Source organism: Odocoileus virginianus, chromosome 23, assembly GCF_023699985.2.
Source record: "Odocoileus virginianus isolate 20LAN1187 ecotype Illinois chromosome 23, Ovbor_1.2, whole genome shotgun sequence".
NCBI classification, from domain to species: Eukaryota; Metazoa; Chordata; class Mammalia; order Artiodactyla; family Cervidae; genus Odocoileus; species Odocoileus virginianus.
Genome location: NC_069696.1, coordinates 50,864,140 through 50,891,993, shown reverse-complemented (window position 1 = coordinate 50,891,993; position 27,854 = coordinate 50,864,140). Strand labels below are relative to the sequence as shown.

Genomic DNA, 27,854 nt, shown 5'->3' with positions numbered 1-27,854 from the left:
CTCCTCTCCCCTGGCCGTGGTGTGTGGGCTGGGGTTGGTGCGGACTCCTGGCTTGGCCGCACTGGGCCGCACTTGTCCTGCAGGGGCTTTGTGTACGCCTTTGGCTCGGCTTTGTGTGCGCGGGTTTCCGCTGGGCTTCGAGGCGCCAGTCGCGGCCGGGAGCCGTGAGGCTCGGAGGCGGGAGCGCGGGCCCCCCCCCACCCCTCGGGAGAGGAGCGAGCGCGCCGGCGTGAGCGGAGGGTGTGAGGGCTGCGGGGAAGGGGATTCGCCGCCGAGATGCCGGAGTTCCTGGAAGACCCCTCGGTCCTGACGAAAGAGAAGTTGAAGAGTGAGTTGGTCGCTAACAATGTGACGCTCCCGGCCGGGGAGCAGCGCAAAGACGTGTATGTGCAGCTCTACCTGCAGCACCTCACGGCGCGCAACCGGCCGGCGCTCGCCGCCGGCGCCAACAGCAAGGGGCCCCCGGACTTCTCCAGCGACGAGGAGCGCGAGCCTACCCCGGTCCTCGGTTCCGGGGCCGCCGTCGCGGGCCGCAGCCGCGCCGCCGTCGGCAGGGTAAGGACGCCCGGCCGGGGCCACAAAGGCGGGCGTTGAGCAGTGGGCGCCCCCTCGGGCCTCGGCGGCGGGGCAGGCCCCCCGCCCGCCCAGGGGGCTGGCCTCTGGGTCTGCGGACGCCCGACTCGGCCTCTTGGCCTTGGGCTCTGCGAGGGGAGGGGCCGGAGCGGAGAGCCGCGAAGTTGGGGCCGCGAGGCGCGCGTATTGGCCGCGGTGTGTCGTGGGGTGTGAAGTTAGCTTTGCTCTCGGGTTGCGGGCGGACAGCTCGGTGTCCCTCCACCCCCGGCCGTCGGGAGCGGGTGGTGAGACCGGGACGTCCCAGTGCTTTTCGAAAAGCCCTGAGGAGGGGTAGCTCCAAACGGCTACAGGTTACGCTCGAGTGTTTTCCCGCTTTATTAACCGAAATGACTAGTGAGCGGGTCTCAGAGCGCTCCCTGGAGGGCAATTTGTGACATGCTGATATCTAACCAAATTTTGAAATGAAGAAATTCCCGCCTTTTTATGTTTCTTTGCATAAGGAGGGCTTTTTGAACGGTTGTGCTTTTTCCTGTTTGGGTTACTCCTTTCTAGCACCAGGCTGTTTTTTGGCGGGGCAGCGTAACTCTAAATTCAGCAAACTTTTAAAAATGTATCTTTGAAAGACTATCGGAGACGCTCAAATATTTGAAAATCCTAGGTACTAAGGGTTTGGGAGGGTTGGTTGTTTTTCCTTTTGGTGTATTTGCATGAAGAAAGGAGAGCCTTTGGAATTAGGAGAAATGTTTATTTCATGACATTAAGCTTTGTCGGTGTTGCAGTTTGAAATATTTAATCCCGAATTTAGATTGGCTCCAGCAAATGCGCATTTTGTTTGGGAATAGTTTGGATTTTGTTCGGTGGGTTTTTATGTAGTGTTTTGTTAGTATTAACAAGCCTGGTTGTCAGTTTAAATCATAAGAGGATATGGTTAAAACTGATTGGTGTAAAGTACAGTGCTTTGTAAAACGTTGAAAGTGGAGTTTGGAGTTGTTGGTACTGATTAAGGACTGCTTCTTTCAAAGTTATTTTAACTTTAGTTTTTAAAAATTTATCCATTGTGTTTTCTGGACTACCCATATAGAAATTAAGGAGATATAATAGACACATGTAGATTTAATTAAATCTTAAGCCTGGGCTTTAGAGAAATTGAAAATCTTACGCCTTAAGTCAGTACCTGGCATATGGTAGTGACAAATAAATATTAGTTTGATAAATAAAAGTTCAGTCTCAACTTGTTTCTGATGCCTTGTTTTTGTGGATTTGAAAAAAGCCACTGTATTTTAGGAGAAGACATTTTTGAAATAAGGAATATCCCTTACCTGTCCCCCTCCCCCCCAGAAAACAAAAGTAATGTTTAAACTATTTTAGTAAAAATTTGGTTGAAAAATAAAATATTTTCCATGATTTAAAATCAGCACTTTTTAAAATCTTACATAGACTCATATGTTGGTCTTCTGTGCAAAGGTATCATTCTTGAATCGTAGAAGTATTTGGTTGTATGTGTGTGATAGGATTATTTCCTCTTATGCTGATGATGATTTGTTGTCGACAGAAACAACCATCTCAGTTTTGATGTTTTTTCTCCAATTTTAGAAGAGAGTATGTCCCAATCTGACCTGTGTTTGGGGTATAAGAAGATCTGAATGTAAAAATTTTTAATTTCAGTTCAGTTATCCAACATTGTTGAGTTCCTGTGATGGGCTCTTAACTACAGGAGTTTGTTTCCTGTAGACCTACCAACCACCGTAATTAATTTCTTGGATTAGCTCAGTAAGTTACCCACTTTATCCAAATTAGTCAGCACAATGCAAATAAACGCACTTCCCAGGTAGCTCAGTGGTGAAGAATCTGCTTGCCAATTCAGGAAACACAGGAGACTAAAATTCTGTCCCTGGTTGGGGAATATACCCCTGGAGGAGGAAATGGCAACCCACTTCAATATTCTTGCCTTAAGAATCCCATGGACAGGCTGCCAGGCAGGCTACAGTCAGAGGGTCAAAAAGAATCAGGCGACTGAGCACACACACATGCAGATGAACTGAGTGAAGGAAAGTAACTTTAAAAGAACCTTTGTCCAGCAACGTGTATCTCAATTACTGTTCCAGTCCTTATTGAGAACAGCTGTATCACAGACATAGCTGTAAGTTTCCTCTGCCTTGTGCATTTAAAACTCAGAAATGTGTACCCCGGGTTGGACTCCATGGTATCAACAACTCGAGAAGGTTAACAGTGGTAGTTGGTTAGCAACATCATTTTCTGTTTTAAAGCACATTAAGTAAAAAATGAGTTCTGTTTTAACTGAGGAGTCTGGTAGGTTTTTTTTATTAGGCATAGGAAAAACATTGAATTTATAAGAATACTGTATGCTATTTATAATTGGTATATATTATTTTCCTTTTTTATACAATATTATTTCTCTTGTATATACAGTGTTTACATTCCAGTCATTGTTAACCCTGTGTGTAATAACAATATAGAGTCAGGTGTGTTTTTTTGTTTGTTTTTAATTTTTGGCCCCACCCCACAGCATGTGAGACCTGAGTTCCCCAACCAGGGAGGGATCCAGCTGGTACCCCCTGAATTGGAAGGCAGAGTCTTACCTCCTTGACACCCACTGGGGAAGTCCTTAGAGTCACATTTCTTAAAAGAATATTTATAACCTAGGAAAAAGCCAAATTTAATGGTGAATTTTTTAACATTTTAAAACAAACATTAATGTGGATTTGGCCAAGGACATAGTGTATACCTTCAATTTAAATATGGGTTTATGAGGAATATGTTTAATTAAAGGAGTTGTTTCATTTCAGCCACTGCCATGAGCAGGTTCACTTGGTGTGATAGGACAGAATGTTTACATGTTCAAAATTTGGTTTTTGTTTTTAGTTTTCTTTTTTCTAAGCTTTCTGTGTCATGCATCTTGACAATAACCAGTATTTTCCAGTGATGGAATTAACGATATTGTCGACAAAAATAAACATTTGCAGAGTTGATGGTCTGCCTTTCAGTTCCAGGGTGTAAAACATTGTAGCTATTTGGGATCCAGGAGAGCATGGCATTTTTGAATGGTCTAATCTGTTGAATTATGAATTCTTAACAAATACTTAATGATATGGAGCAGAACAGTGAGGAGTATGTTATATAGAAAATGTTAAATCATAAATGGATCACGTACAGTGAGGTGTTAAGGGTACAGGCTTCTGATTCAGAATTACAGATTCAAATCCCAGGTTTGCCCTTATTCAGATGATTTCAAACAAAGAACAGTGCCTATCACATGCTCAGTTTTCATGTGAAATAGGAATAATCTAATAACTGTTTAGATTGAGGATTACATGAGGTTGCATTTGTGAAGGCGTGTAGTGCTCAGCAACTATAGCACATGATAGCTATTACAAATGGAGTTTCTGAATTTTGTTGCCATTATTTAATACCAGAGCAATACAGTTTTACCATAATACATTCAGAATTGGATGAGGTAAGTTGTGAAAGTGGTACATACAAAGTCTGCTCAGGTGTTAGTATGCAGATTGCTTGAGTTAGCTGAACAATTTTGGGCTTCAGTTTCCTTTCTTGTAAAGTGGAGGCATCTATCACATAGGATATTTAGGATTCAGTAAGTTGGGCTTCCCTTGTGGCTCAGCTGGTAAAGAATCCACCTGCAGTGCAGAAGACCTGGGTTCGATCCCTGGGTTGGGAAGATCCCCTGGAGGAGGGAAAGGCTACCCACTCCAGTATTCTGGCCTGGAAAATTCCATGGACTAGTAGAGAGTCCATTGGGTCACAAAGAGTCAGACTCAACTGAGCGACTTTCAGTTTCTTTCAAGTTAATACGTAAGGCACTTAGAACACAATTTGTATTTAAGTGCTCGGTAGAATCTATTTTATAGTAATAATGTTACATTAACACTTCCTGGGCGGCTCAGACGGTAAAGCGTCTGCCTACAATGCGGGAGGCCCAGGTTCGATCCCTGTGTCAGGAAGATCCTCTGGAGAAGGAAATGGTGCTCTTTCGTGGAAAATCCCATGGACAGGAGCGTGGTAGGCTACAGTCCACGGGGTCGCAAAGGGTCGGGCACGACTCAGTGACTTCACTTCCACTTTTCAGCATCTTTGCCGGTAATGGTAGAGATTTAAATGAGTGGTTCATTAGGTGATATCAGAGAACTTCTGGATTTTAAAGTTGAAAAGAAAATTAGAGATCATCTGGTAGTTGGGAAGAAACTAGAGACTGGTGCCTGGCACCTAATTGGTACTTGGTATTTTTGACCAAAGGAAACAGATTGCGTATTTACTTAAAGGAACAAAGCTCGTTGGAGGCAAAAATCTGTGCAACTAATGATTCCTTCTTCCTGGTTGAAACTGCTACACTACTTGGTAAATATGTATACTTCCAATTTTTATATTCTCATTAAATTTGATATTTCAGAGAATGGCATTACTTTTCTGGAACTTTTTTTCATTAAAAGTAAAGCTCAGGTGCCCTGATATGAACACTGCGCTGTTTGACTTACCTTATGCCAGTTTATTGGCCCCTTACTCAAAATTTCTTTGTACAGCTGTAGTTTTTCACTGTTTTAAGAAAATGTAAGGAAGCTGGTTTCCTGCTTGGATTTGCTAAGGCTTTGTTCTTTCTTAATAACAAATTGATTTTTTTTTTCTTTTTCCCAATTATTTTTATTTGTTGAAGGCTAATTACTTTACAGTATTGTAGTGGTTTTTGCCATACATTGACATGAATCAGCCATGGATTTACATGTGTTCCCCATCCTGATCCCCCCTCCCGCCTCCCTCCCCATCCCATCCCTCTGGGTCATCCCAGTGCACCAGTCCTGAGCACTTGTCTCATGCATCCAACCTGGACTAGCGATCTGTTTCACACTTGATAATATACATGTTTCGATGCTCTTCTCTCAGATCATCCCACCCTCGCCTTCTCCCATAGAGTCCAAAAGTCTGTTCTGTACATCTCTGTCTTTTTCTGTCTTGCATATAGGGTTATCGTTACCATCTTTCTAAATACCGTATATATGTGTTAGTATACTGTATTGGTGTTTTTCAGAAATTGATTTTTTTTTTTTTAAGTAAGTGGCTAATTTCCCCTTTATTGGATGGCACTTTGATTCATTCATTCAACAAAACATCTATCAGGTACCTTTTCCTATGTCAGGTACTCTTTAATTTCAGATGCTTGGGCTACAATATAACAGTACTGCTGTTTTGTGTTATCTTCTTAAACGCTCCATCCAAAATCACCTGAGCTACACATTAGAATAAAGATTCTCAGGCCCATGATTAGGACTCAGAATGTGGTAAGACTTTTTAAAATACGGGCAACTCTTCCAAAAGTTCTGAGGTTTTGATAACAGACCAGACTGAAGGACTATTGCTGAAGAAGTTTATCATCTGGAAAAGGTAAAGCATATGTGCAGATAACTAATAAAAACTAAGTAGTGAATCTGATGAGCACCAAAGACTGAGTTCTTGAGAACCTCAGGCTGCATCCAGACTTTGAAATTCATAGATATTAAGAGAATTTGAACATTCTTGTGGTTGGAGGAATTTTTTTCTACAAGTGATCTATACCTAAAGTATTTGTTATACAATGGAATTTTTCTTCCCAGTCTCTTTGGAAAATTCAAGTAGGTTACAGGATTAGGTCTCTTTGTTGTTTTTTGTTTGTTTGTTTGTTTGTTTGTTTGTTTTAAAGCCTTTTGTAAAGAATTCAAGGATTTGAAATATAGAACTCTTAGACTCCAAGAAGCTATTTTGACATCAGGTGTAGGTTGCTTGAGATTTGAGCTTGGTGATCCTCAGTTCAGTTCAGTCGCTCAGTCGTGTCCAACTCTTTGTGACCCCATGAATCGCAGCACGCCAGGCCTCCCTGTCCATCACCAAATCCCGGAGTTTACCCAAACTCATGTTCATCGAGTTGGTGAGGCCATCCAACCATCTTATCCTCTGTCGTCCCCTTCTCCTCCTGCCCCCAATCCCTCCCAGCATCAGGGTCTTTTCCATTGAGTCAGCTCTTCACATCAGGTGGCCAAAGTATTGGAGTTTCAGCTTCAACATCAGTCCTTCCAATGAACACCCAGGCCTGCTCTCCTTTAGGATGGACTGGTTGGATCTCCTCACAGTCCAAGGGACTCTCAAGAGTCTTCTCCAACACCACAGTCCAAAAGCATCAATTCTTCGGTGCTCAGCTTTCTTTATAGTCCAACTCTCACATCCATACTTGACTACTGGAAAAACTATAGCCTTGACTAGACAGATCTTTGTTGACAAAGTAATGTCTCTGCTTTTTAATATACTGTCTAGGTTGGTCATAACTTATGCTCTTTATATAAAGTTATTTTTCATTTTTATTTGGTTGAAGAACAAATTCTAGTACATGACCAAATAATGCCTGGCTTTTCTTCCCCCCTCAGCGTCATTGGAAAGTAAACAGCCCATACGACTTTATGATTTTCGCCATTTTGCATAAACTATTTCTAGGATGCAGTATTGACTCTTCTGCCTTAAGTAGTAATCTGGACCTACATTGACTTTGATATTTGTGGCCATTATTTAAACAGCCATTTATATTCAGTATTCTGATGCTTTCTGGGATTACTGAGACATTTGTAAAGCTATTTGCCACAACCCTAAAAGGTAACCACTCCCTTCCCCTGTTTAACCTTGGAAGTTTATATAGTTTTTTCAGTAAATAATGCTACTCCTTAGATTATTTTAAAAACCACCTTTAAATTTTTTTTTCTCGATGTTTGTTCCACATTTTTCAGCTAGTCTTAGTGAAATGGTCATGTAGATTATGTGGCAACAAAGCAGTAACAGAGGTGATAGCTATTCATAAAGTCTGATTTCCTTCATGTGTCAAAAAACTGGCTACTAAAGTCACTATGTACAAAAAGGATATCCGTTTGGGTTTCTTAAATTCCAGTATGCTTGTTTAAAAACAATCCATTTTTATACATAACATGATTAAACCTTTATGGTGAAGTCTTAAAGTTTGCTGGTTTAAACTGTCAACAATTATTGAAAAGCCAATAGTAAATTGTTATTTATGAATATCTGAATGAAAATGTTCAGACCCAGACTTTTGCTCTTTCGAGTTTTTGGTGCCATCACCTCTTCTTAGATAGGTTAACCAAAATTGACTATTTTAACAATAATAACTAAAATTTTAGTTACTTGCTTGGTTTGTTAGGTTTGTGTAATTATAATTGAACTTACAAAATACTTTTGAATAATGAGTTGCTTTTAAATCAAATCACTAAGCCCTATTGTAGTATAAGTCAGCCTGAAGATAAATTTGCATGTTTATTATATGCAGTTAGTTGTATATTAAATGAAAATTTCTTAATTTGGAGATTTTAATTAGGAATTGATAATTGGACTTTGTTTACAGAAAGCCACAAAGAAAACTGATAAACCCAGACCAGAAGATAAAGATGATCTAGATGTAACAGAGCTCTCTAATGAAGATCTTCTGGATCAGCTTGTGAAATATGGAGTGAACCCTGGTCCTATTGTAGGTAAGTTGATGAAGTTTCAAGTAACTTTATGAAGCAGTCCCCCAAATTGTTTTCCCCTCTTGTCTAGCAGGTAGAGTTTTTGTTCTAATGGTCTGTCTGTCATTAATTATTTTTATGACCAGGACTTTAGTTTCCCTAAATGTAAATATAGATGGGGAAATAAAATTAGATAATTGAACTATATAATCTTAACTATATAATCCTCAAGATTACTCTGTTGAGATTGTTTCGTTTTGTGCCCGTATCATATTGCTTGGTGAGACATAATGGGTCTTATATAACAGTTGAGGAAAACCTGAGGTAACATAGCAGGCCAGATTAATCCAAATCAGTAAGTTAGTGACAGACTTGTTAATATAACTCAAGTTATTCAGTTCCCAGCATAGTACCCTCTTTTAGTTATCATTAAAAATGAGGTTTAAAAAATCTTGTCTTAGTTGTAATTCAAGAAGGATACCCTAAAGAACAAACTGGAGAAAACTTGAAAGTAAATACCCTAGATTTTCATCATTAGGTTATTGTTAAGTCATTAAGTTTGCAAGGCTGATATGCCTTAATTTTGGAGGGTCTTGACAATAAACTCAAGATGAGAAAGTTCTATTTGATCTTCTAAGTTATAAATTTTTGATACTGTAGATTTGTGAGTTTTTACCAATAGGTGTAGTTGCAAATAAGAATTAATGTACTGCTTCCAAATAGATTATAGTAAGCCTATTGATATAATTATGAACAATGAATACGCTTGTATAATATAAAAAGGAGATGCTAGGACCTGTGTATTGTGTTTCAAACATATTAAGTTACATGTTGATGTGCCAGTTGTTTGTTTTTTCCCCTGGCTTTATTGAGGTGTAATTCACAAACAGATGTTGTACATATATGGTGTACAGCTTGCTGTTTTAATGTACATTGTGAACTGATCACAATAATCAAGCTAATTAACATATCTATCACTTCATATGGTTTTCTTTTATGTGTGGTGAGAGCAGAGATCTACCTTTTTAGCAAAATTCATGGATATGATACAGTATTGTTAACTATAGCCCAAGCCACACTTAGATTTCTGGAATTTATTCATCTTGTATAACTGAAAGGTTAAGTATGGCTCTCTATTTCCCCTTCCCCAGCTCTTCATCTTAAGACTACTTTTATACATAGCATTCTGAGATGCACATTATTTCTAGAAAACATGTTTTTCATTTTATTCCTCTTATAGAAATCAGGGAAAGACATACATTCGTATAAAACAAAGTAAAACTATTTTTGATTTTAAGTTGTCATTGATGTTTGACTAAATTATTTATAATCAATTTTATTTTGCTATCTAATTGGTATGTAATTTCTGTTTATAACACATTTTCCATAAAAGGTTATTTTTACTGCAGCAATATATTTAAGTATGATTTAACATCTTAAGTTTACTGTGAAAAAAAAAAGTTTACTGTGTTGTGTGTCAAATATATTGAATTTTTTAAAACCTGACTTACAGGGCTTTTTCCATAACTGAATGGCCTTTTATAGGCATATTAATCTCTTAGAACTGTGGGATTTAAATCATAATAATTTAGAGTACTATCTGTTTAATACAAACATGATTTTTCTACAAAGGCAAATACTATGGTAGCACTAGTGGTAAAGAATCTACCTGCCAGTGCAGGAGATGTGGGTTCATTCCCCGGGTCGGGAAGACCCCCCTGAGAAGGAAATGGCAACCCACTGCAGTATTCTTGCCTGGAGAATCCCATGGACAGAGAAGCCTGGTGGGGCGCAGTCCATGGGGTCACAAAAAGTCAGACACGACTGAAGTGACAATGCTCACTACATAGTACTAGAGAAATCACACAAAGTTCAAAACTTTTCACTCAAAGATACTCAGTCATACATGGCTCTTCAGTAGTCGGATGTCCTTAAGACCTAAATCAATCGATTGTGTATCCCATGCTACTAAAAAGAAAAAAAACATTGTTATAAGCATGTATTAAAATCTCAGGGAAAAAAACCTGTTTTAGAAAATATTTTAAGCACTTAAGTTTAGAAGAAGAAACAGTGAAAAGTAATGTTTTAAGTTTCTAAAGATAATGTCTGAGCTGAATCTTAAATAAGACAATACAAGTAATAAAGCAAGTTCTGCCTTAATGCAGGAACAACCAGGAAACTATATGAGAAAAAGCTGTTGAAACTGAGGGAACAAGGAACAGAATCTAGATCTTCTACTCCTCTGCCAACCATTTCTTCTTCAGTGGAAAATACAAGACAGAATGGAAGTAATGACTCTGACAGATACAGTGACAATGAAGAAGGTAAAATTTTGTGATGTTAGTAAACTATATAATCAAAAAAATAAAAAATTTTCAGATTCATCAGATATAATAAACATGAAGATAGAATTTTAAATAATATTACCAAGATATATGTAGATTTTTTTCCCCATCATTAGTCCTCCAGGTAATTTGATTTAATACCTTTTGTTGAGAATTCTAAGAAACAGAAAAGAACAGATGTCTAGTTTTTGTCACATAAAATTGCCAGGTATCCTTATCTTTTTTGCTGCAAGTCTCATCTTTCTAAGAGGAAAAAGGGTTACAAGTAGAGACAAAGTTTCCCGGCTTACCCCTTTCCGAGTAACATCTCCACAGAAGCAAGCTATCATTAATTTGATGCTTATCTTTGCAGCCTGTTTTTAAATACTTTTTCATATACATCTGTCTGTGGTATTATTTTGTACTTTTTAAAAAATCGGTGTGATAGCGTGCTAAATCTTGCCGCTTGTTTTTCATTATTCTGTTATATTACTAAAATCTTTTCTTGATTTGGTACATATGTCTGGTTTATTTCTCATGTTTTCTCTGTTCTCTATTGATAAGCATTTAAGTTTATAATTTTTGCTAGAAGATCTGATTTCAACACAACTATAGTAAATATGATATTTTTTTGTGGGCTATTTTATGGAAAATTGGCCATGGTATATAAATATTTTTCAAGTAGTATGTGAAATAAACAACCTTTTAAAATTTATTATATGACAACTTGGCACTTATAGATTAATTCATATGACTTGTTTGTTGACTCAGATTGCTTATATCTCTGTAAGCATTGCCTGTCAGGGCACAGCCTGTCAGATTGGTTGCTCCGAGTGTGAAATAGGGAGTCTTTCTCTCATCACCACTGTTAGCAAAGAGGCAGAGGGTAGAGTCAGCTTGAGCACAAGTAATGCTTAAACTTCCTGCCTCTTTTGCCTCTACAGGAAAGAAGAAAGAACACAAGAAAGCGAAGTCCACTAGGGATTTTGTTCCTTTTTCTGAACTTCCAACTACTGCCTCTGGTGGATTTTTTCAGGCTATTTCTTTTCCTGAAATCTCCACCCGTCCTCCTCTGGGCAGGACAGAGCGCCAGGCAGCTAAGAAAGCACATTCTTCTAAGGGAGACCTACCTAGGGAACCTCTTACTGGCACCACCTTGCCTGACAGGGACCGAGAGTTAGCGTCTGGAGGTTGCTCTGTTCCCTCCAGGTCTAGCCATGATAGATGCTTAGAGAAAAGCTCCTCGTCACCTCAGCATGAACTCGCTGCCATGTCGGTCTCTGCTGCAGCTTCTCCTCCACTGATTAACGAAACCACCAGTACTTGCTATAAAGACACAGTAGAGAATACTTACTTTGGAGAGAAAAGTGGAACTCAGCCATTACGTACCAAGAGGTCCCATGGTTCAGATCAGTCAGTCCTCTCCAGTGAGAGGAAAGCACTAGAAGAGTCTGAGCAATCACAAGTAATTTCTCCACCACTCGCTAAGGCAATCCGAGATTATGTCAGTTCTCTATTGGTCCAGGGTGAAAGAGGTAGTTTGCCTGGGACTTCTAACTCTACACCCCTTCTCGATGTAGAAAATACATGGAAGAGAATTGGTGCATCTAATGTTCAAGAAACTGAATCCCTGTCTCCTCCACGAAAATTGCCGAGATTCAGTGAAAAGTCAGTAGAGGGAAAGGATTCAGGTTCCTTTGTGGCATTTCAAAACACACCTGGGTCTGAACTGATGTCTTCTGCAAAAACCGTTGTTTCTCAGTCACTCGCTACTTTAGGCATAGAAATGTCTAAGCAATCACAGCATGATAAAATAGATGCTCCTGAACTATCTTTTCCCTTCCATGAGTCTATTTTAAAAGTAATTGAAGAGGAGTGGCAGCAAATTGATAGGCAGCTGCCTTCATTGGCATGCAAGTATCCAGTTTCTTCTAGAGAGGCAACACAGATATTATCAGTTCCAAAAGTAGATGATGAAATCCTAGAGTTTATTTCTCAGGCCGCTCCACCAGCGGGTATTGAGGCAGCTTCCACTGCGTCCTGTGATAAACAGCTGGACTTGGCACTTTGTAGCACCTATGAAGCCGCAGCATCAGCATTGCAGGTTGCAGCCCACACTGCCTTTGTGGTGCGGGCTCTGCAGGCAGACGTGAGTCAGGCTGCACGCATTCTCAGCTCCGATCCTACTTGCACGCACCAAGCACTTGGATTGCTAAGCAGAGCATATGATGCAGCCTCGTTCCTTTGTGAAGCGGCCTTTGATGAGGTAAAGATGGCTGCCCGTACCATGGGGTCGTCCACTCTAGGCCGCCGCCATCTCTGGCTAAAGGGTTGCACAATGAATCCAGCCTCTAAGAATAAGCTAGCTGTTGCTCCCTTTAAAGGTGGAACATTATTTGGAAGAGAAGTACTCAAAGTAATTAAAAAGCGTGGAAATAAACACTAGTAAAATTAAGAATAAAGACATCTATGTAATCTTTAATCTGGGGAATGGCAGCTTTTCTAGGAATTTGAAATACTTTAATGCCAAAGTGTCAAACTTCTACTAGTTAAATTGCACTATAAAAGTAATTGCCTACATATAACTGCCTTTTTTAAAAAGTTGCATAGATAGAAAGCCTGAGGCTAACAATTTAAAGCTTTTCTAGATCATATTTTTTTCTCAAATAGTTGTTCCTATTTTAAGATTTTCTTTAAAATTTAAAAAAGATTTTTCTTTAAGAAAATTCCATTAACTAGATTATAAGTTGAGTCTTCATGGTTTAAATATTACTAAATATCTCTTTGCTTTCCAGAACTTATATTTTCTACATATTTTCTCTTCTCACTTGTGTTGTTTTTGCTGATGTCTACAGTATTGTTCATAATATTCCAAATCAGTGCAACTCAAAGTGCCAGTCTACGAACTGTTACTTATCCACAGATAAGATAAGCGTGTACCAGAGTTTGAATCTAGACCAATGACAGGGTTTGTTTTTGAGGTAAAATTTTATTGAGAGAGAAAGACAGTGTGCTGACTTACATTCCGGTGCAGACGCCTCATTTTTTCGTGGACTGGCAGCACACAGTTGGTAGACCACACTTTGAGAAATGCTGCTCTAGACCATGGTATTCTGGGATACTGCAGTCTCAGCATAACTGTGAAACTACAGTCAGATGAATTAAGAAAGATGGAACTCCTAAGGTGTATAGTAATTCGTGGATGATTTGGCGTAATCTAAGATAAATTTTCAAAGCAGATTTAAGTTATTAGTTTTTTTTTAGTTATAAGAAATCATACTGTATACCAGTTTCTATGTGTCAATATAAAGCAGTATATTATTCTTTGTTTTCATTTCTATGATTGTAAGATGAGAGACTCTTAATTGTAGAGGCACTTGACTATTGAATTTCTTTGTATTTTTACAGAAAATAGTAGATTAAGTATAAGCAAAATACAGTCTCTTGGGACTTAAAGCTATTACTATATTCTTAGACTAACCTGTCCATCTTTGCAGCTTTCTGGGAGTAATTTTGTTATTTGTCTTTTGAAATGTACATGTATACATGTACCTACTAAGTACTCTGTGATTTTTTTAAATGTGTAACTGTAGAATGCTTCTGCAAATTCAATAAAGTTGTTAAATTGGAACAGTTTTGTGTGGTCTCCACAAACATGTTGTATGTGTGTTTTATTCTTGGAGTTGCAGCAAGTTAGATATTTGTGGATGAACATGCCTTTTCCATTTCCTCATAGAAACTCACCTCACATTCCAATGGTATAGCTGAAAATATTCAGATTATTATTTTTTTTTCTATTTGTTTTTTAATTGAAGTATAGTTCGTGAGGATCATGTTTTTTTATCAGCTATTGAAATTTAAGTTTGTAAGAGAAACTAGTCTGTAACCAGATAACTAATCTGTGTAACCAATTTCTGCTAACTACTATTGGGTTCTTTATTTTGTGCTTTCTAATTCTTAAGATTCTGAGTTAACAGAGAAAAGACTTTTTTAAGGATTGTCCCATAGATAATAGAGCCATTAATAGAATTACTAGGAAGTGGGGGATGGAGTTGATACCTTAATCCAAATAAAGATTGAACTATCTGAACTGACATGGTAAGGAAAAATCACTGTTTATATTTGGGAAACTTGCATGTAGACTGGAGTGACTAGTACTAGTCTAGATAGTTAGCAAGCCACATAATTGTCTTGATTATTTTTTAGCAAAATCATTGACTTCATGAAAACTAAGCTTTTAAGAATTGACTCCATTTCTGTCTCTGATAAGAAAGTAATTAACTTTTTGTTACTAGAAGTGACAACATTAATTTTGTTATACTGAGGAATGGCCACAAAAATATGGAAGCTAACTAAAATCTTTATCAGTCTCTTGAAAAATCTAGCCCCTCAAATGCTAAAATCAAGACTAGGCGAATGGGATTTTGAACCATATAAAAAGATACATGTGTTTGAGTTGTTATGGTAGTAACCATCATGGTGATATGCTTAGTAACATACATACACTAGCTTCTCTTCAAAGAAATGTTACTTTATTATGGAAAGAAGTGACCTGTGATTGGTTGTACTTTTCTGTGAACAAGATAGCTCCTTGAGAAAAAAAGTTAGTCATGTCATACTCTTTGCCACCCCATGGACGGTAGCCTACCAGGCTCCTCCATCCATGGGATTTTCCAGGCAAGAGTACTGTGTTAGCGGCTTGATACCATATAAGTTTTTCTCATTCTTCAAATTCTATATAGCATCTTCCCTTCCATATTCTAAATTTTAAGTTAAAAACCTTTGTATAGTAATAATGCACTACATCGAAACAAATGGTAACTATGCGTTTTAATGTCCTTTTCTCACTTCTAAATTGTTTTCAGTGAAAAGCCTCTGGAATTTTACATTGTTTCAGGCTATTAGTCCCGGGTGGGGGCGGGGAGAGAGTAAATAGGAAGAAGTGGTGATCATATTATGGAGAGGATGACATTAAAATGGAATAAAATAAGAATGAGAAAGAAAAGTTTTTAAAGACAGATATTGCAGTTAACCAGTTTGGATCTATTGAGATAATACCAATAGACTTGTTTTACATATTAGTGAAACTAAAAACCCGGGTTCCAAATAATGTTAGGATGACACAGTTTATGATCTACTTCAGAGAGTAACGGTTTCTCCAATGTTATTTCCAGACTCTAAAATAGAGCTCAAGCTTGAGAAGAGAGAACCACTAAAAGGCAGAGCAAAGACTCCGGTAACACTCAAGCAAAGAAGAGTTGAGCACAATCAGGTATCTTTAGCTTTATGATCACTGTATTCAGATGTAAGTAATCTGCTACAACACTCATTTGCCTGTGTCCCTGCCTGTAGTTAATAGTTGACACCAGAATCCAGCACATTCAAGTAATAAAATGTTCATTAAATGACTCTGGAAATCTAAACTGTGTGTGTTCTGTCAGTAGTGTATCCTGTGTTTACTGCTAAAGCCAAGTGTTTAGTAAATGTCTCATTTGTGTTTGATTCTGTGCTAAGCATGGTTCAGAGCCAGTCATGTTGCTTTAAGTCACACATCCTCAGTGGAAGTGTTACTGATTTCTTAAGCCATGTGTCTCTTAGTTTGATGTAGTTAGGTTGAATTTCAGAACTGTTTGTTAGCAATGAGCTTAGTGACTATGGACAATGTATAGAACTTTGAATGAAAGAAGATGTTGTTTAATACTGAACAAAGACTAGAATAAATATTTTGTCCTCTTATCTGTTATTGCCAGGGAAGAGCTGCAGGGGCCCACTGAAGAATAAGGAAATAACAAAGAGAAACTAGGAAGATCTGGTGACGAGCACCGAAGTAGACAGACATGGGGAACTTTGGTCCAGTTAATGTAGCAAGGTGGTTTAGTGCTAACAGGAATGCATTGATTTGTCAAATGCTGGGTTAAAAAGAGGTTGAGGTTGGGAGGATGGTATTAAATATGGTTCAAGGGGTAATTGTTTGACTTGAAGAATCTAAATCAAAGGACAGGGTGGATAGTGAAAGAACAGAGTAAATTTAGGAGATGGCAGGCAGGATTTAGATGATGGCTTTATTATACAAAATTTAAATTGTATAGAAAAGTAGAGGAAAGAGTGTATTGACCATTCACAGAACCTCAACAGTTAACATTTTACCAGTTTTATCTTAATCTGCACCCGGCAGCATTTTTACTTTTTTTGGTTTTGTTGTTTGTAGCTGAAGTGTATTAAAACAAATCTCCAGCCACCCCTCATTTCACACATTAAAATGTCAGTATTTCAGTATATATCTCTAAAAGATAATAGCTAAATTTTATTTTTATTTGGAATGATAGTGGCATTGTTTGTGTGTGTGTATGTGTGTGTGTAAATCATTCCTTCATATCTGTTCACAGCTCTATACATTCTTCATACAATCACCTCCAGTTTCAGAAGTGGCTCTTTTATGATTGAATGACTCGAATCAGTTTGGATACAAACTCCACATACCTACTCAGTGTTTTGGGGTTTGTCTTAAGTCTGTAGCTATTTCCGCTGTAACTGTTTTCCCTCCCTCCATTTGGTGCTGAAACTAGATTAGTTCTCTACAGAGTTTCTCACTTTGTGGATTTGGCAGATTGTTTCTTCAAGGTTCATTCTTTTATGCCCTGTATTTCCAGTAGACTGGGAGTTAGACTTTTAGTGGGGCTATGCAATAGACCTTTCTGTAATGATGGAAATGTTTTATATCTGCTATTCATTAAGTAGCCGCTAGCCACAACTAATACTTGGGATGTGACTTGTGTTTTTACCTATATAACTATAATTCCTTTATAGAGAACTTCCCTTTGTGAGTTGCTTAGTTACTTTGACATAAAATTCATGTAGTAGAGCCAAGATAACTGCTTACATGCCTTTTATTTGCCTGTTTTCAAGTTAAGTGCCCTAGTCATTTTGAAAGGTGATCAATAATATTTTTTTAGTAGTATGATTTTTATATATTTGATGTATGATCAATTGCAGTCATTATTTTTTTCATGTTCAAATCATGCCATCCATAGCTGCTGGGAATTACTGAGTTGGTTTCTCTCTTTTATTGACCCCATTTGTCTTTGATAGTTTCTTGTTTTCTGGCACAGTAAGAAATCCTGGGCTCATATATATTTCCTGCCTCTTATAAGTCAGTCATTTTTTCCAAAGAATTCCTAATCCTTTTAGTGGAAAATATTATTTGGAACCTACCTACAGCCTGGATGCCAGGAAGTTCTTTGCTGTTGGATTGTCATTGTTCTGGGCTTTCTCAGTGAGTAGAGCTCTTTGCGACCCCGTAGACTATTGCCTGCCAGGCTCCTCTGTCCATGGAATTCTCCAGGCACGAATACTCGAGTGGATAACCATTCTTCCCGACCCAGAGGTCGAACCCAGGTCTGCTGCATTGCAGGCAGATTCTTTACTGTCTCAGCCACTAGGGACACCTGAGTAGAGCTAGGAATACTTATTTTTAAGAAAGAGAAAATAGGTCATGAATTTCTCAAGCTTATGAATGTAGGCTATTTTCTAGGTCTTCAACTTCTTACTCTTCTCTTAGGCTGAGTATCTTGGTTCTTAATAGCTTCTTATGTAATTTTCACTATGTTTCTAAATAACGGTATTTACTACTAATAGTAAAACTGCTAATTACAGTTTCAGATTGGGGGCAGTTTTCCTTATGCCAAGAATGTAAAATCAAAATATTATGCTTTCTATCTTTGTTCCTTCTATTCATGGGTTACTATTTCTATTAAATTCTGGTTTATATTTTGTTTCTTTTTAAAAATACAGGTAAATAATACATTTATCCCTTTTTATTATTGCACTCATCTACTTATAAAAAAGATAGCCTACACTGCACATTTCTTTCTTTCTGTTTTTAATCTGCACACATATCCTGGGGAATCACTTCATAACAGGATATAGTAGAGCCATCCTCCTCATTGCTTTGTACCACTGCATGGTATTACATTTTATGGATTTACTGTAATTTGTTCAACCACCAACTTTCCTTTTGGTGGATATTTGGATTGTTTTCAGTTATGTGGTATTCTGAATAATGCGAAGGTGAACCAACAAACAGCCTTTTTACATGTGTTGTTTCTTGTTTTAGTCAGTTTATGAAATCTTAGAAGTGAAATTACTGGGCAGTTTTTCTAGATGTTAGTAAATTTCCCTGTGTAAAAGTTGAAGCATTTTCCATTCCCACAAGTACTGTATGGGAGGTTTGTTTAGAGCTTGTATTTTCACTGAGAGGGATTTATATAGCCTCCTCTAATAACCTAGTTCCTGCATACTCATGTGCCTCAACTACCTAATGTCTTCTGAATAACTTTTTACCTGATAGATTTTTTGTTTGTTTGTTTCTTCCTCCTGTTGTCTCCATGATAAATTGACCACTTTCTATAGAATATCTTGCTGTGCATAGATGACATTACAATTTTTACTTTGACCACAGAGCATATAGCAGTCACAGTAACTACTAATTTTACGTAACAATGAGGTTTTTTTTCAGTCAGTAATCATTTGGTCCATCTTACTTGAAGTAGTTATAATACTGAATGTAATACTGAATGTATACTTCTGAAAGTCACTTGTTTCATAGTGGATTCTGGTAGAAAAAAATTTTCTTCAGTCTTCAGGGTATCTTTTCTGGTTGTGTGAAAGATAGTTTTCTGTGAAGATGATTACTTCTAAATTAGATAGTGATAGTCAAGAACTAATAAAAATTGGTTGACAGTCCTCAAGCAGAGAACTTAATAAATCTGATCCAGAGAAAGCATAAATGATTTATAGTGAAGAATGTCCTTCCTTTCCCTGTTGCCAGCTATTCCCACAGGCAACCAGTAAGTTTCTTGTGTTTTCTTCCAGGGAAGAAAATTTAAAAATCTCTAAATGGAACTTGGCTTTTACTGTCAAAGATAACTAATTTTTAAAATGTAAGCTTTTTTTGGTATAAACTGTAATAGTTTCAGTAGATGTTTGGTAAAATTTTTGATGAGATTAGTTCAGTTATTCAGAATAAAACAAATGGAAAGTCCTGGAATTTGGTAAATAAGCAGTTTTAAGGGAAAAGGATGTTTCCTCACCCATTTACTTTCATGATTATAAGTAAAATATTTGGTCTTTTTAAAGTACTCATTATTTTGTTGGCCTTGAGCAATTAATTGATTATTAAAGAGGTAGCAGTGTTGGAATTAGTTTGAAAAAAATACTTGACTTTGAAATGCATAATAAATCAGTTACATGTCTTAAACCAGTTATTCTCAACCCTGGCTGCAGATTAGAATCCCTTCGGAGCTACAAAATTTTGTTAAACCCAAGCCAGTCTAGAAGCAATTCTGACTTAATTGGTCAAAAGTGGGGTTGGGGCATTTGGTGTTTTTTAAAAGCTTCCTAGATGATACTGTGCCACCAGGATTGAGAACCTCAGATTAAAACTAGTGTTCCATGCTACTCAGATAATCAGAAATTTTAACTATTAAGAAGCATCTATGGACAGAGGAGCCTGACGGGATACAGTCCATGGGGTCATAAAGAGTCAGACACTGACTCTAAGCATGAGCGACTAAGCATGCACACACACATTATACATGTGTGTCATTTGTTTACAGATTTATCTTTTGACTGACATTGTTTACATTCAGCAGAGTTTTCCTATTGATAATAGGAAAAGAAACCCAAAGATTCAGATTATGAGTCAAAGGGGAAAAGCTTATAAAGTCAGTTCCAAACAGAGATAAATACAAAACCAGGTGTGTGAGACCAAGTGTGTACCTTGTGGTGTTTTGGTAGTAATGCTTCCAGCCAAATGAACTTACTTACTGGATGACTGTTCTTGTCCCAAGATAAGAGTAAAATATATTTCTGTCTTTAAAATTAGTAGACACTAACTTGGATATAAAAACATCAGTTATCTATATAAAATATTAGCTTGAAAGCAAAGGTGACAATTTAGGCATATTCTAGTATAACTGATCATTTATGGGTGTCCCCTAGTTAAAAGAATTTAGAAGAATCCTCTGGTAATAGAGGTTTCAAAGTTGAATAAGTTGATACTTGGAATGTAGACTCTGAAACCTTACTCCACAGCTACTGAATCAGAATCTACATTTTAACAAAAAATTCAAGTAGAGGCACTAATCTAGTGCTTTTCACATGATTCTATTTAGATAGTCCTAGCCACACGATAAGACTAATGTTTAATCTATTCGAACAATTATAAAATTTATATTTTGTTTTTAAAAGGAAACTAACTTACTATATATAACAAATGACTTTCTTACAAGTAGTGATCAGCCTGCTATTTGGTTTAGACAGCCAGAGGTGCAGCTATGATACTGGAGCCATATAGTGAACAAGTCACAGAAGGAGCCAGTGATAAATTGATGTGTTCCCCCACCCCCACTTTTACTATAATATGTGAGCTCCTATAGTTGGACTCTACCATATGTTCAGTGTTTTCTGGTGCCTGCGTATCTGTTCAGTCATTACGTTTAGTGATACTTGGAAGGCAGAGCATTATTTTCAAATGCTGGCATTTAGGAACTCCAGTGGACTCTTAGTGTGCTCATGTGGCCATCATTACTAAGGTTTTGATACTAGAATATGGCTTTTAATGTGTCGATGCTTGGGTAGCGCTGTTCTCAAGCTGGAGAGACTGAGCCTGAGCGCACAAGTGGGTCTTCAGAGGGCGGGTCTCTGCAGGCAGTAACTAGGGAGCCTACAAGAGGGTCGGGAGGAGCTCCGAGGAGAAGGGCGACGCAAGGCTTACTGCCTCGAACCGGGTTTTCAGATTGGTAGGGTCTTAGTGGTTGTTTTATATTTATTGTTTTTATTTTGTTTTCAAACTAACAGGTGGAAACTTCAGAGCATTTTCGTATAGATGGTGCAATAATTTCAGAGAGTACTCCCATAGCTGAAACTATAATGGCTTCAAGCAACGAAACCTTAGTAAATATGTTTCATAATATACAAGTGGTATTCTTTGTAAATTACCCTTTAATTAGAATTCGGGAGGTGGTAAATTTTGACAAACTTCAAACTTAAATGTCTTTAAGTATATTTTAAATTCATTTCCCCGATATAATTCTGAATTTTAGAATTTTTCAATATAGCCACTTAAATATATATGTAATTCATTGTGCAAGAATCCTTAGTGTTATAAGGATACTTTTTTGCTAACGTGTTTAAAGAATGATAAGGCTTCCTTCACATATGAAACACTGAATAATTATTTTAGGTTCTTATGCCTAAATTTTTATTAAGGGAAAGTTTCAAATATTACAAAAATCGACTTTCTTTTAACGTTGTCTTTGTTTTGTTTGGATAATTCTGAGTCTGAATAATTTGAATCTTGGCAGGTTGTCAATAGGGTGACTGGAAATTTCAAGCATGCAGCTCCTATTCTGCCAATCACTGAATTCTCAGACATACCCAGAAGAACACCAAAGAAACCATTGACAAGAGCTGAAGTAAATGAATAAAATTTTAGATCGATGCTATCATTGATCTTTTAATGAAGAAATATTTATATTTGTTTTTTGGAGTGGGAGGGAGCGGAGCTTTCTTAATTGGGTGGGGTGTGTGTCTATATGTGTGCATATATTATCTTGAAGGCATACTTTATTAGTGACAGTGAAAAGTAACTAATATAGTATGACATGCTAATACTATCCTCTTGCTACTATGTGCCTCTTTAAGTTCCATTTTTCAAGGGAGTGGTTATTTCTGTGCTGCTTCTAATATGTCCTCTTTGTTAAAATGGATCTGAGTTGAAAGTGTTACTTGGGCTATGGGGGAAGCTATACTATCTTTCATTGAAAGGTCCGGTAATGGGACTACAGTGCCTTTGTACAATACTTGAATTAACTCTTATCAAATTAAGCTTTAACGTACTAACTGCATGATATAATAATTTTAATGATTCTTGATCAAAGATTGTTTTGATCTGGGCATAACGGTACTTTAGCAAAGCAATTGGGTTGTTTAAAAAATTATTTTGTTTCTTAAGTTAGGAAGATTGGATTGACTGTAGTTAAAAGCATATACTAAAATTTGTTAAAAGATCTGTCTTAATTTTATATATTATATATTTGATTGTTTTATTACAAAATTAATAGGAAGAAACAGTATACTTTTAATGCTAATGAAAAGCATCAGAGGGAACTTAACACTGCCATATTAGCTGTTGAATTTTATTTTTTTGTTTTTGAATGTGTGATCTCCATTACAACATAAACATATCTTCACATTGAGGAAATTTGAAGAGAGCTTTGGAAATGCATGGATAATTAAGCAATAATGAATTTATAAATGGCAGTTGTAAAAGCTGAATAGATTTAAGTGCATTCTATTCTCTGTAACTTCTGTTTAAAATTATGTTCTAATCATTGTGCATTTATACTAAATTTTAACTTGTGGTTGTTTGTTTCTTAATAGGTGGGAGAAAAAACAGAGGAAAGAAGAATAGAAAGGGATATTCTTAAGGAAATGTTTCCCTTTGAAGCAGCTACACCAACAGGAATTAGGTATTCACATACACTGAAACAAGTATATAATATATTCTGTTAGGGCATTTTTATTTATTCCCACTTTTATTGAAGTATGTTTGACACATTAAAATTGTATAAATTTAGGGTGTACAACATAATTATTTTATATATTCATTTATAATCGGAATTTTAATTCTTCACAGAATTATTGTGCCTCTGTTCTCAGAAGTAAAATGTTCTTTCTGGGAGCTCTTTAATTCTTCTAAGCACTAACTGGTTCGTATTCTCGAAAGTTGAGTCGATTCCAAAATTAAATTTGTTAAGCTGAAGGGTTATCAGTAAATCAGTTTACCTATTATTTAATTCTTATTTTTAAATCTAAACTGAAAGCCAACAAGAAGGAAATCTGTTTTATTCCTGAGTGTTTCTCTTTACTTACTAATTGAAGAGACTGCTTTTAGACATCTGTTGGATTATTTCCTCATGGGGGAATCATAACCAAACTACCTTTATTTTTTTCCCTCTTAATCTCGTAAATATATTAGCTCTGAAAAACCTTTAAAAAGGCAAATTTAGTGACTATTTATAATATTCTGAATAATTATTTTCTAATAAAGCATATGAATCTAACGAAAAATGTATAGAAGTTTTAAATAGGTCGACTGATGACAGTTTTTTACTGTTACCTCAAAGACTGTGTTTGGAATTAGGAGTGATACTGACATTTTATATTATTTAGGTCATAACTTTATCTAATATTTATTTTTCTCTTTCTCCTTCTACTCCCAACAGTGCTAGTTGCCGCAGACCAATCAAAGGGGCTGCGGGCCGGCCATTAGAACTCAGTGATTTCAGGATGGAGGAATCTTATTCATCTAAATATATTCCTAAGTATGTTCCCTTGGCAGATGTCAAGTCAGAAAAGACAAAAAAGGGACGCTCCATTCCCATGTGGATAAAAATTGTGCTCTTTGTTGTTGTGGCCGGTTTTTTGTTTCTGGTCTATCAAGCTATGGAAACCAATCAAGGAAATCCATTCTATAAGTTTCTATCTAATAACTCTAAAAAAGTCAACTGAATGATATGTCTTTGGCACATTCAATTTGGTCTCCTATTTTTAATAACTGTATCAAAAAAGCATTTGTGTACACTTGTTGACTCAAGAACAAAAAAAAAAAAATGTGATTTCACCTCAATAAATGTAGTATTCCATTGAAAGCAAGCCAGATATATAAATGGACTTCATTTAATGGTTTGGAACTTTGGACTAGTAGGAGATCACTTCGTGCCATATGAATAACTTTTTTTAGCTCTGGAACTTTTTTGTAGGCTTTATTTTTTTAATGTGGACATCTTTATTTCTTTTTTGAGAAAAATGTATATTGTTTTTGTGTATTTGGGAAACAAGAAGGGCAAAACATGGCAGTATAATGTGAAGCTACACATTTAAATACTTTGAATTCTTACAGAAAAGATTTTAAGAACTACTCTCTACTGAATAAAAACTAGAGATATGGGAAATGTGAGATTCAGTTAAGAGAAAAAGTAACTTGGGATTCTACTTTTTGTAACTGCAACAAAGTTTGATGGTGTTTTTGGCGGAAAGTACCAGGATAATCTCTTCTGTAACCTTTCTTAATAGTAATGTGTTTGTTGTAGCCCTGTTGTACTCACTTTTTAAAAGATAACTAGTATCATGAATGTCCTCCTTCAGTAAGACCCATTTAAATGAGTTGATTTTAGCAGGAGTCTATCAGTTTGTGTTCTAGAGAACTGTTAGCTGGCTGTACATGTTTTTAAAGACTGGCTAGCTATAAGGCTATAATTGGAAACTTGTACTTTTTATTTACAGGACATTTATTCTATCAATCCAATTTGTTACCAAAATACTTTTTAGATAAATAAGTGTGTGTGTGTGTTTAGAAGTTAGAAATTTTAAACACCAGTCTTAGTTTCCATTTGGATTCATTGCTGAATTATCTTCTGTTACCAAAAACAAATTTTGCCAAGGTTTTTTGCCCTATATTTCCCAACATAATTTGATTTGAAAGTGCAAAAAGTATGTGCTTTTAAGCTACATTGCACACTTTCCTTGGATACACAGTAGTTAACACATAAATTTATAAACTCTGAAATTAAGGCGGGCATTATGATTTTTGTTTACTCTTGAAATGGTTAATTTTATCCTTGTGGTTGATTTATTTTTTTAGCTAAAACTTACCTCATGTATAACTTTGGTAAAGTAGTGGGTAATTGAAATTTCTATAGAATCAAGTAAAACAAAAATTTTTGACTTAATCATTTGTTTCAACTTTACAGTCATTGACAATAAAGCACATTGAAAATGTAAGTTATTTTTAAATATCATCTGGAATAGATACTTTTTAAAAAGAAAAAGCTTAAGATGTATATTTAGATCAGCACACAATTTTGATTTGCATCAGCCCTTGTGTGACGTTTAGCTTTTAGATATTTTGTAGACATTTTCCACTTACTTTGCAATTGACCAGGAACATTTGCAGGTCTGGTCTCTGCAAAGGCAGTGGGAGACTTACTCCTAGGTGAGAAATGCTTGCCTCTCCAAGTAAAAGTATTTTGAGATGAGCCACAGAGGGAGTACGTTTTATTCAGCGTTGCCTCTATACAGTAATAGCAGTCTACTTTTACTTACTTTGTTTGTAAACTGTGTTTCCCATCTTTTGTTTATAATTAGAAATTGTGAGAAGCTGCATTTAATGTTCAGAAATGTGGGAGGATAAATCAGACTTAACATGTATGTGAGATCAGTTTTCTAGTAGAAAAGGTATGGTCCAAACTAGCAAAAGTAGGACCGGGTAAAACATGTAGTCTTTTTTTTTTTTTTTTTTAATGTGTACTTGGTCTTTTGTCTGTGTCTGTTTAACTCCACTAGAGTAAATGTGTCCTTGATGTAAATGCAAAGCATTTCTTCCTGATTAAAATTGTAGATGTAGACTTTACAGTATAATTCAATAATAAAAAAGTAATTAACCTCTAGTTTTGTCATTGCAATAAATACTTTTTCAAATAGCACAAACTGCAAGGTTTCCTGGTAACATTTTGTATGTGAAATTTGTGTATTATTGAATTTTAGTTCTCATTTTAGTCTACTCCTTTATATTTTGCTTCTAGTTGTAATAATCTGGTCCTCTTGTTCTTCGGTAAGCAGTGTATAGCTATTATACTCACAGAATGATGTAGGGAAGCAAGCTCTTGGAGGTACCTCTCACTCTCTACATACAGCATTTTGCAATATATTATCTTTTTTAATGTTTGATTTTAAGTTTTATTTATTTTCATTTATTTTTATTAGTTGGAGGCTAATTACTCTTGATGTCTCATTTCTCTTCCATTCATGTGGTCAGTTTGTCACTTTGAATTAACAGTCAGAGTTCACATAACATCTTTCCACCAAAGATTTAAGAAGAAAGCGAGGAGACATAGAATCTTTTAGTGTGGGGGGACTCAAAACAGTTTGGTTCTATTATGTTCCGATATAAAATCATTAGTTGAACTGACACTTCATGACATTTATGCTGTGTTCACAGCTCTTTGAAATTGCTTATACGATTTTACTGCCCACTTGAACAAATATATATTCATTGCCTCTTCTGTGCCATGTAAAATGTTTGGAAGTGCATGAATGCAGTTTTAGAAATATCTTTGGGGAAAGTAGGTTTTTGTTTTTTAAAGGAAAAACATTTGACCATCCAATTAACTAATAGGTGTGTGGGTTTATTAGGTGCTGATTGTATTAATTGTTCTTTAGCTAATTAAGAGGAATTAGTGATGTTTAACCCTTGTAAGCCAAAAAAACAAAAATTGGTCAGCTTATTTGGAATAAATCAAAGCTGACTATGCAAATACAGTCCTAATCAAATGTGTTTATACTAAACCACTACTGATTCTATTGTCCAGAATTTAATGCATTGATTTTATGATAGTGAGTAATTTGAAATTGTGAAGCAGTATAAAGTGTACTTGTTTTATTTGTTCTAGTGACAAAAATTGTAGTCAGCTTATGGTTTGATTGGGAGAAGAAATCAGTTCTCTATTGCTCAATAGCAATTAAGCAACCTCAAAACTTACCAGCTTAAAACAGTTGTAGTTTCTATGTGTTCAAAATCAGGGAGTAATGTGGCTGTGTGGTTCTGGCTCCAAATCTCATGACTTTTGTAGTTAAATATAATCTGAAGGTTCAGCTGAGGTATAATGTGTTTCCAGGCTTAATGGGGTAGTTGACAGGCCTGTTCCTTACAGGCTATGACTAGAGACATCATAGATTACTTACCTGAGTGCCCTCGTGATGTTGCAACCAGCTTCTCCCAGCATAATCCAAGAAAGTGTACTTATGATTAAAGCCACAACACTTATACAGCCTCATCTTGGGAATGATGGTGCCATCACTTTTGTCATATTCTATTGGTTTTACAGGCCAGACGGGGAAAGAACTACACAAGAGTAAAGACCCAGGTGAGATGATTGAGGCTCATCTTGGAGTTTGGCTACTACAGCTATCTTAATCTAAGGGGTTATATATATATATTTAATTTGGCCATTCCTTAGCATTTGAAAACAATGTAAAATATTGCTTTGGAATATATATGGACATTTCTTTGAAGTCTAGTTTGATCTGTTCATCATTCCAAAAAATTACATGTCAAATTAAATATGAATGAGTAGCAATGAGACTCCAGAAAGGTAGATTTATCCTGCGTAGGTAAATTTAACAGACCTGATTGCTTACTAAAATATGGGCAGAGAGATAAGGAAAAAAATTACCTGCAGGTTTTTTATTCTGCTGGCCTAGTAGAAGGTAGGGCCAGTCATTGAAAGAATTCTAAAAGAAGACTAAATATGCAGGAAAGAAGATAGACTTGAGTTTGACTACAGTGACTATTTCTGTGAGAGACTAGCAACAATATTTGACCCATAGT

At 36.5% G+C, this 27,854-nt stretch overlaps 1 protein-coding gene across 5 annotated transcripts; it reads left to right on the top strand.

Annotated features, from left to right (window-relative positions):
• Positions 1-7: 7 nt before the first annotated feature.
• TMPO (thymopoietin) lies at positions 8-25,954 on the top strand. Of its 5 annotated transcripts, XM_020903740.2 has the most exons (9): positions 21-555; positions 7,979-8,105; positions 10,247-10,405; positions 15,580-15,677; positions 21,044-21,163; positions 21,263-21,358; positions 21,769-21,879; positions 22,847-22,935; positions 23,692-25,954. In XM_020903740.2, the coding sequence occupies exons 1-9, from the start codon at positions 277-279 to the stop codon at positions 23,975-23,977; spliced, it is 1,365 nt and encodes a 454-aa protein (XP_020759399.2). In that variant the 5' UTR covers positions 21-276; the 3' UTR covers positions 23,978-25,954. The 5 variants fall into 5 exon arrangements, with proteins under 5 accessions (XP_020759394.1, XP_020759399.2, XP_020759395.2 ...); XM_020903736.2 differs by lacking the exon at positions 21,044-21,163 and having other exon boundaries at positions 24-555; XM_020903737.2 differs by lacking the exons at positions 21,044-21,163; positions 21,263-21,358 and having other exon boundaries at positions 27-555.
• Positions 25,955-27,854: the final 1,900 nt, after the last annotated feature.

What these genes read in the sequence shown, in the direction of transcription:
- TMPO (XM_020903735.2), top strand. Translation starts at nt 277, where the DNA reads ATGCCGGAGTTCCTGGAAGACCCCTCGGTCCTGACGAAAGAGAAGTTG. An exon ending in GCCGCGCCGCCGTCGGCAGG is followed by an intron (nt 556 to 7,978) that starts GTAAGGACGCCC and finishes CTTTGTTTACAG; the next exon opens with AAAGCCACAAAGAAAACTGA. An exon ending in GAACCCTGGTCCTATTGTAG is followed by an intron (nt 8,106 to 10,246) that starts GTAAGTTGATGA and finishes GCCTTAATGCAG; the next exon opens with GAACAACCAGGAAACTATAT.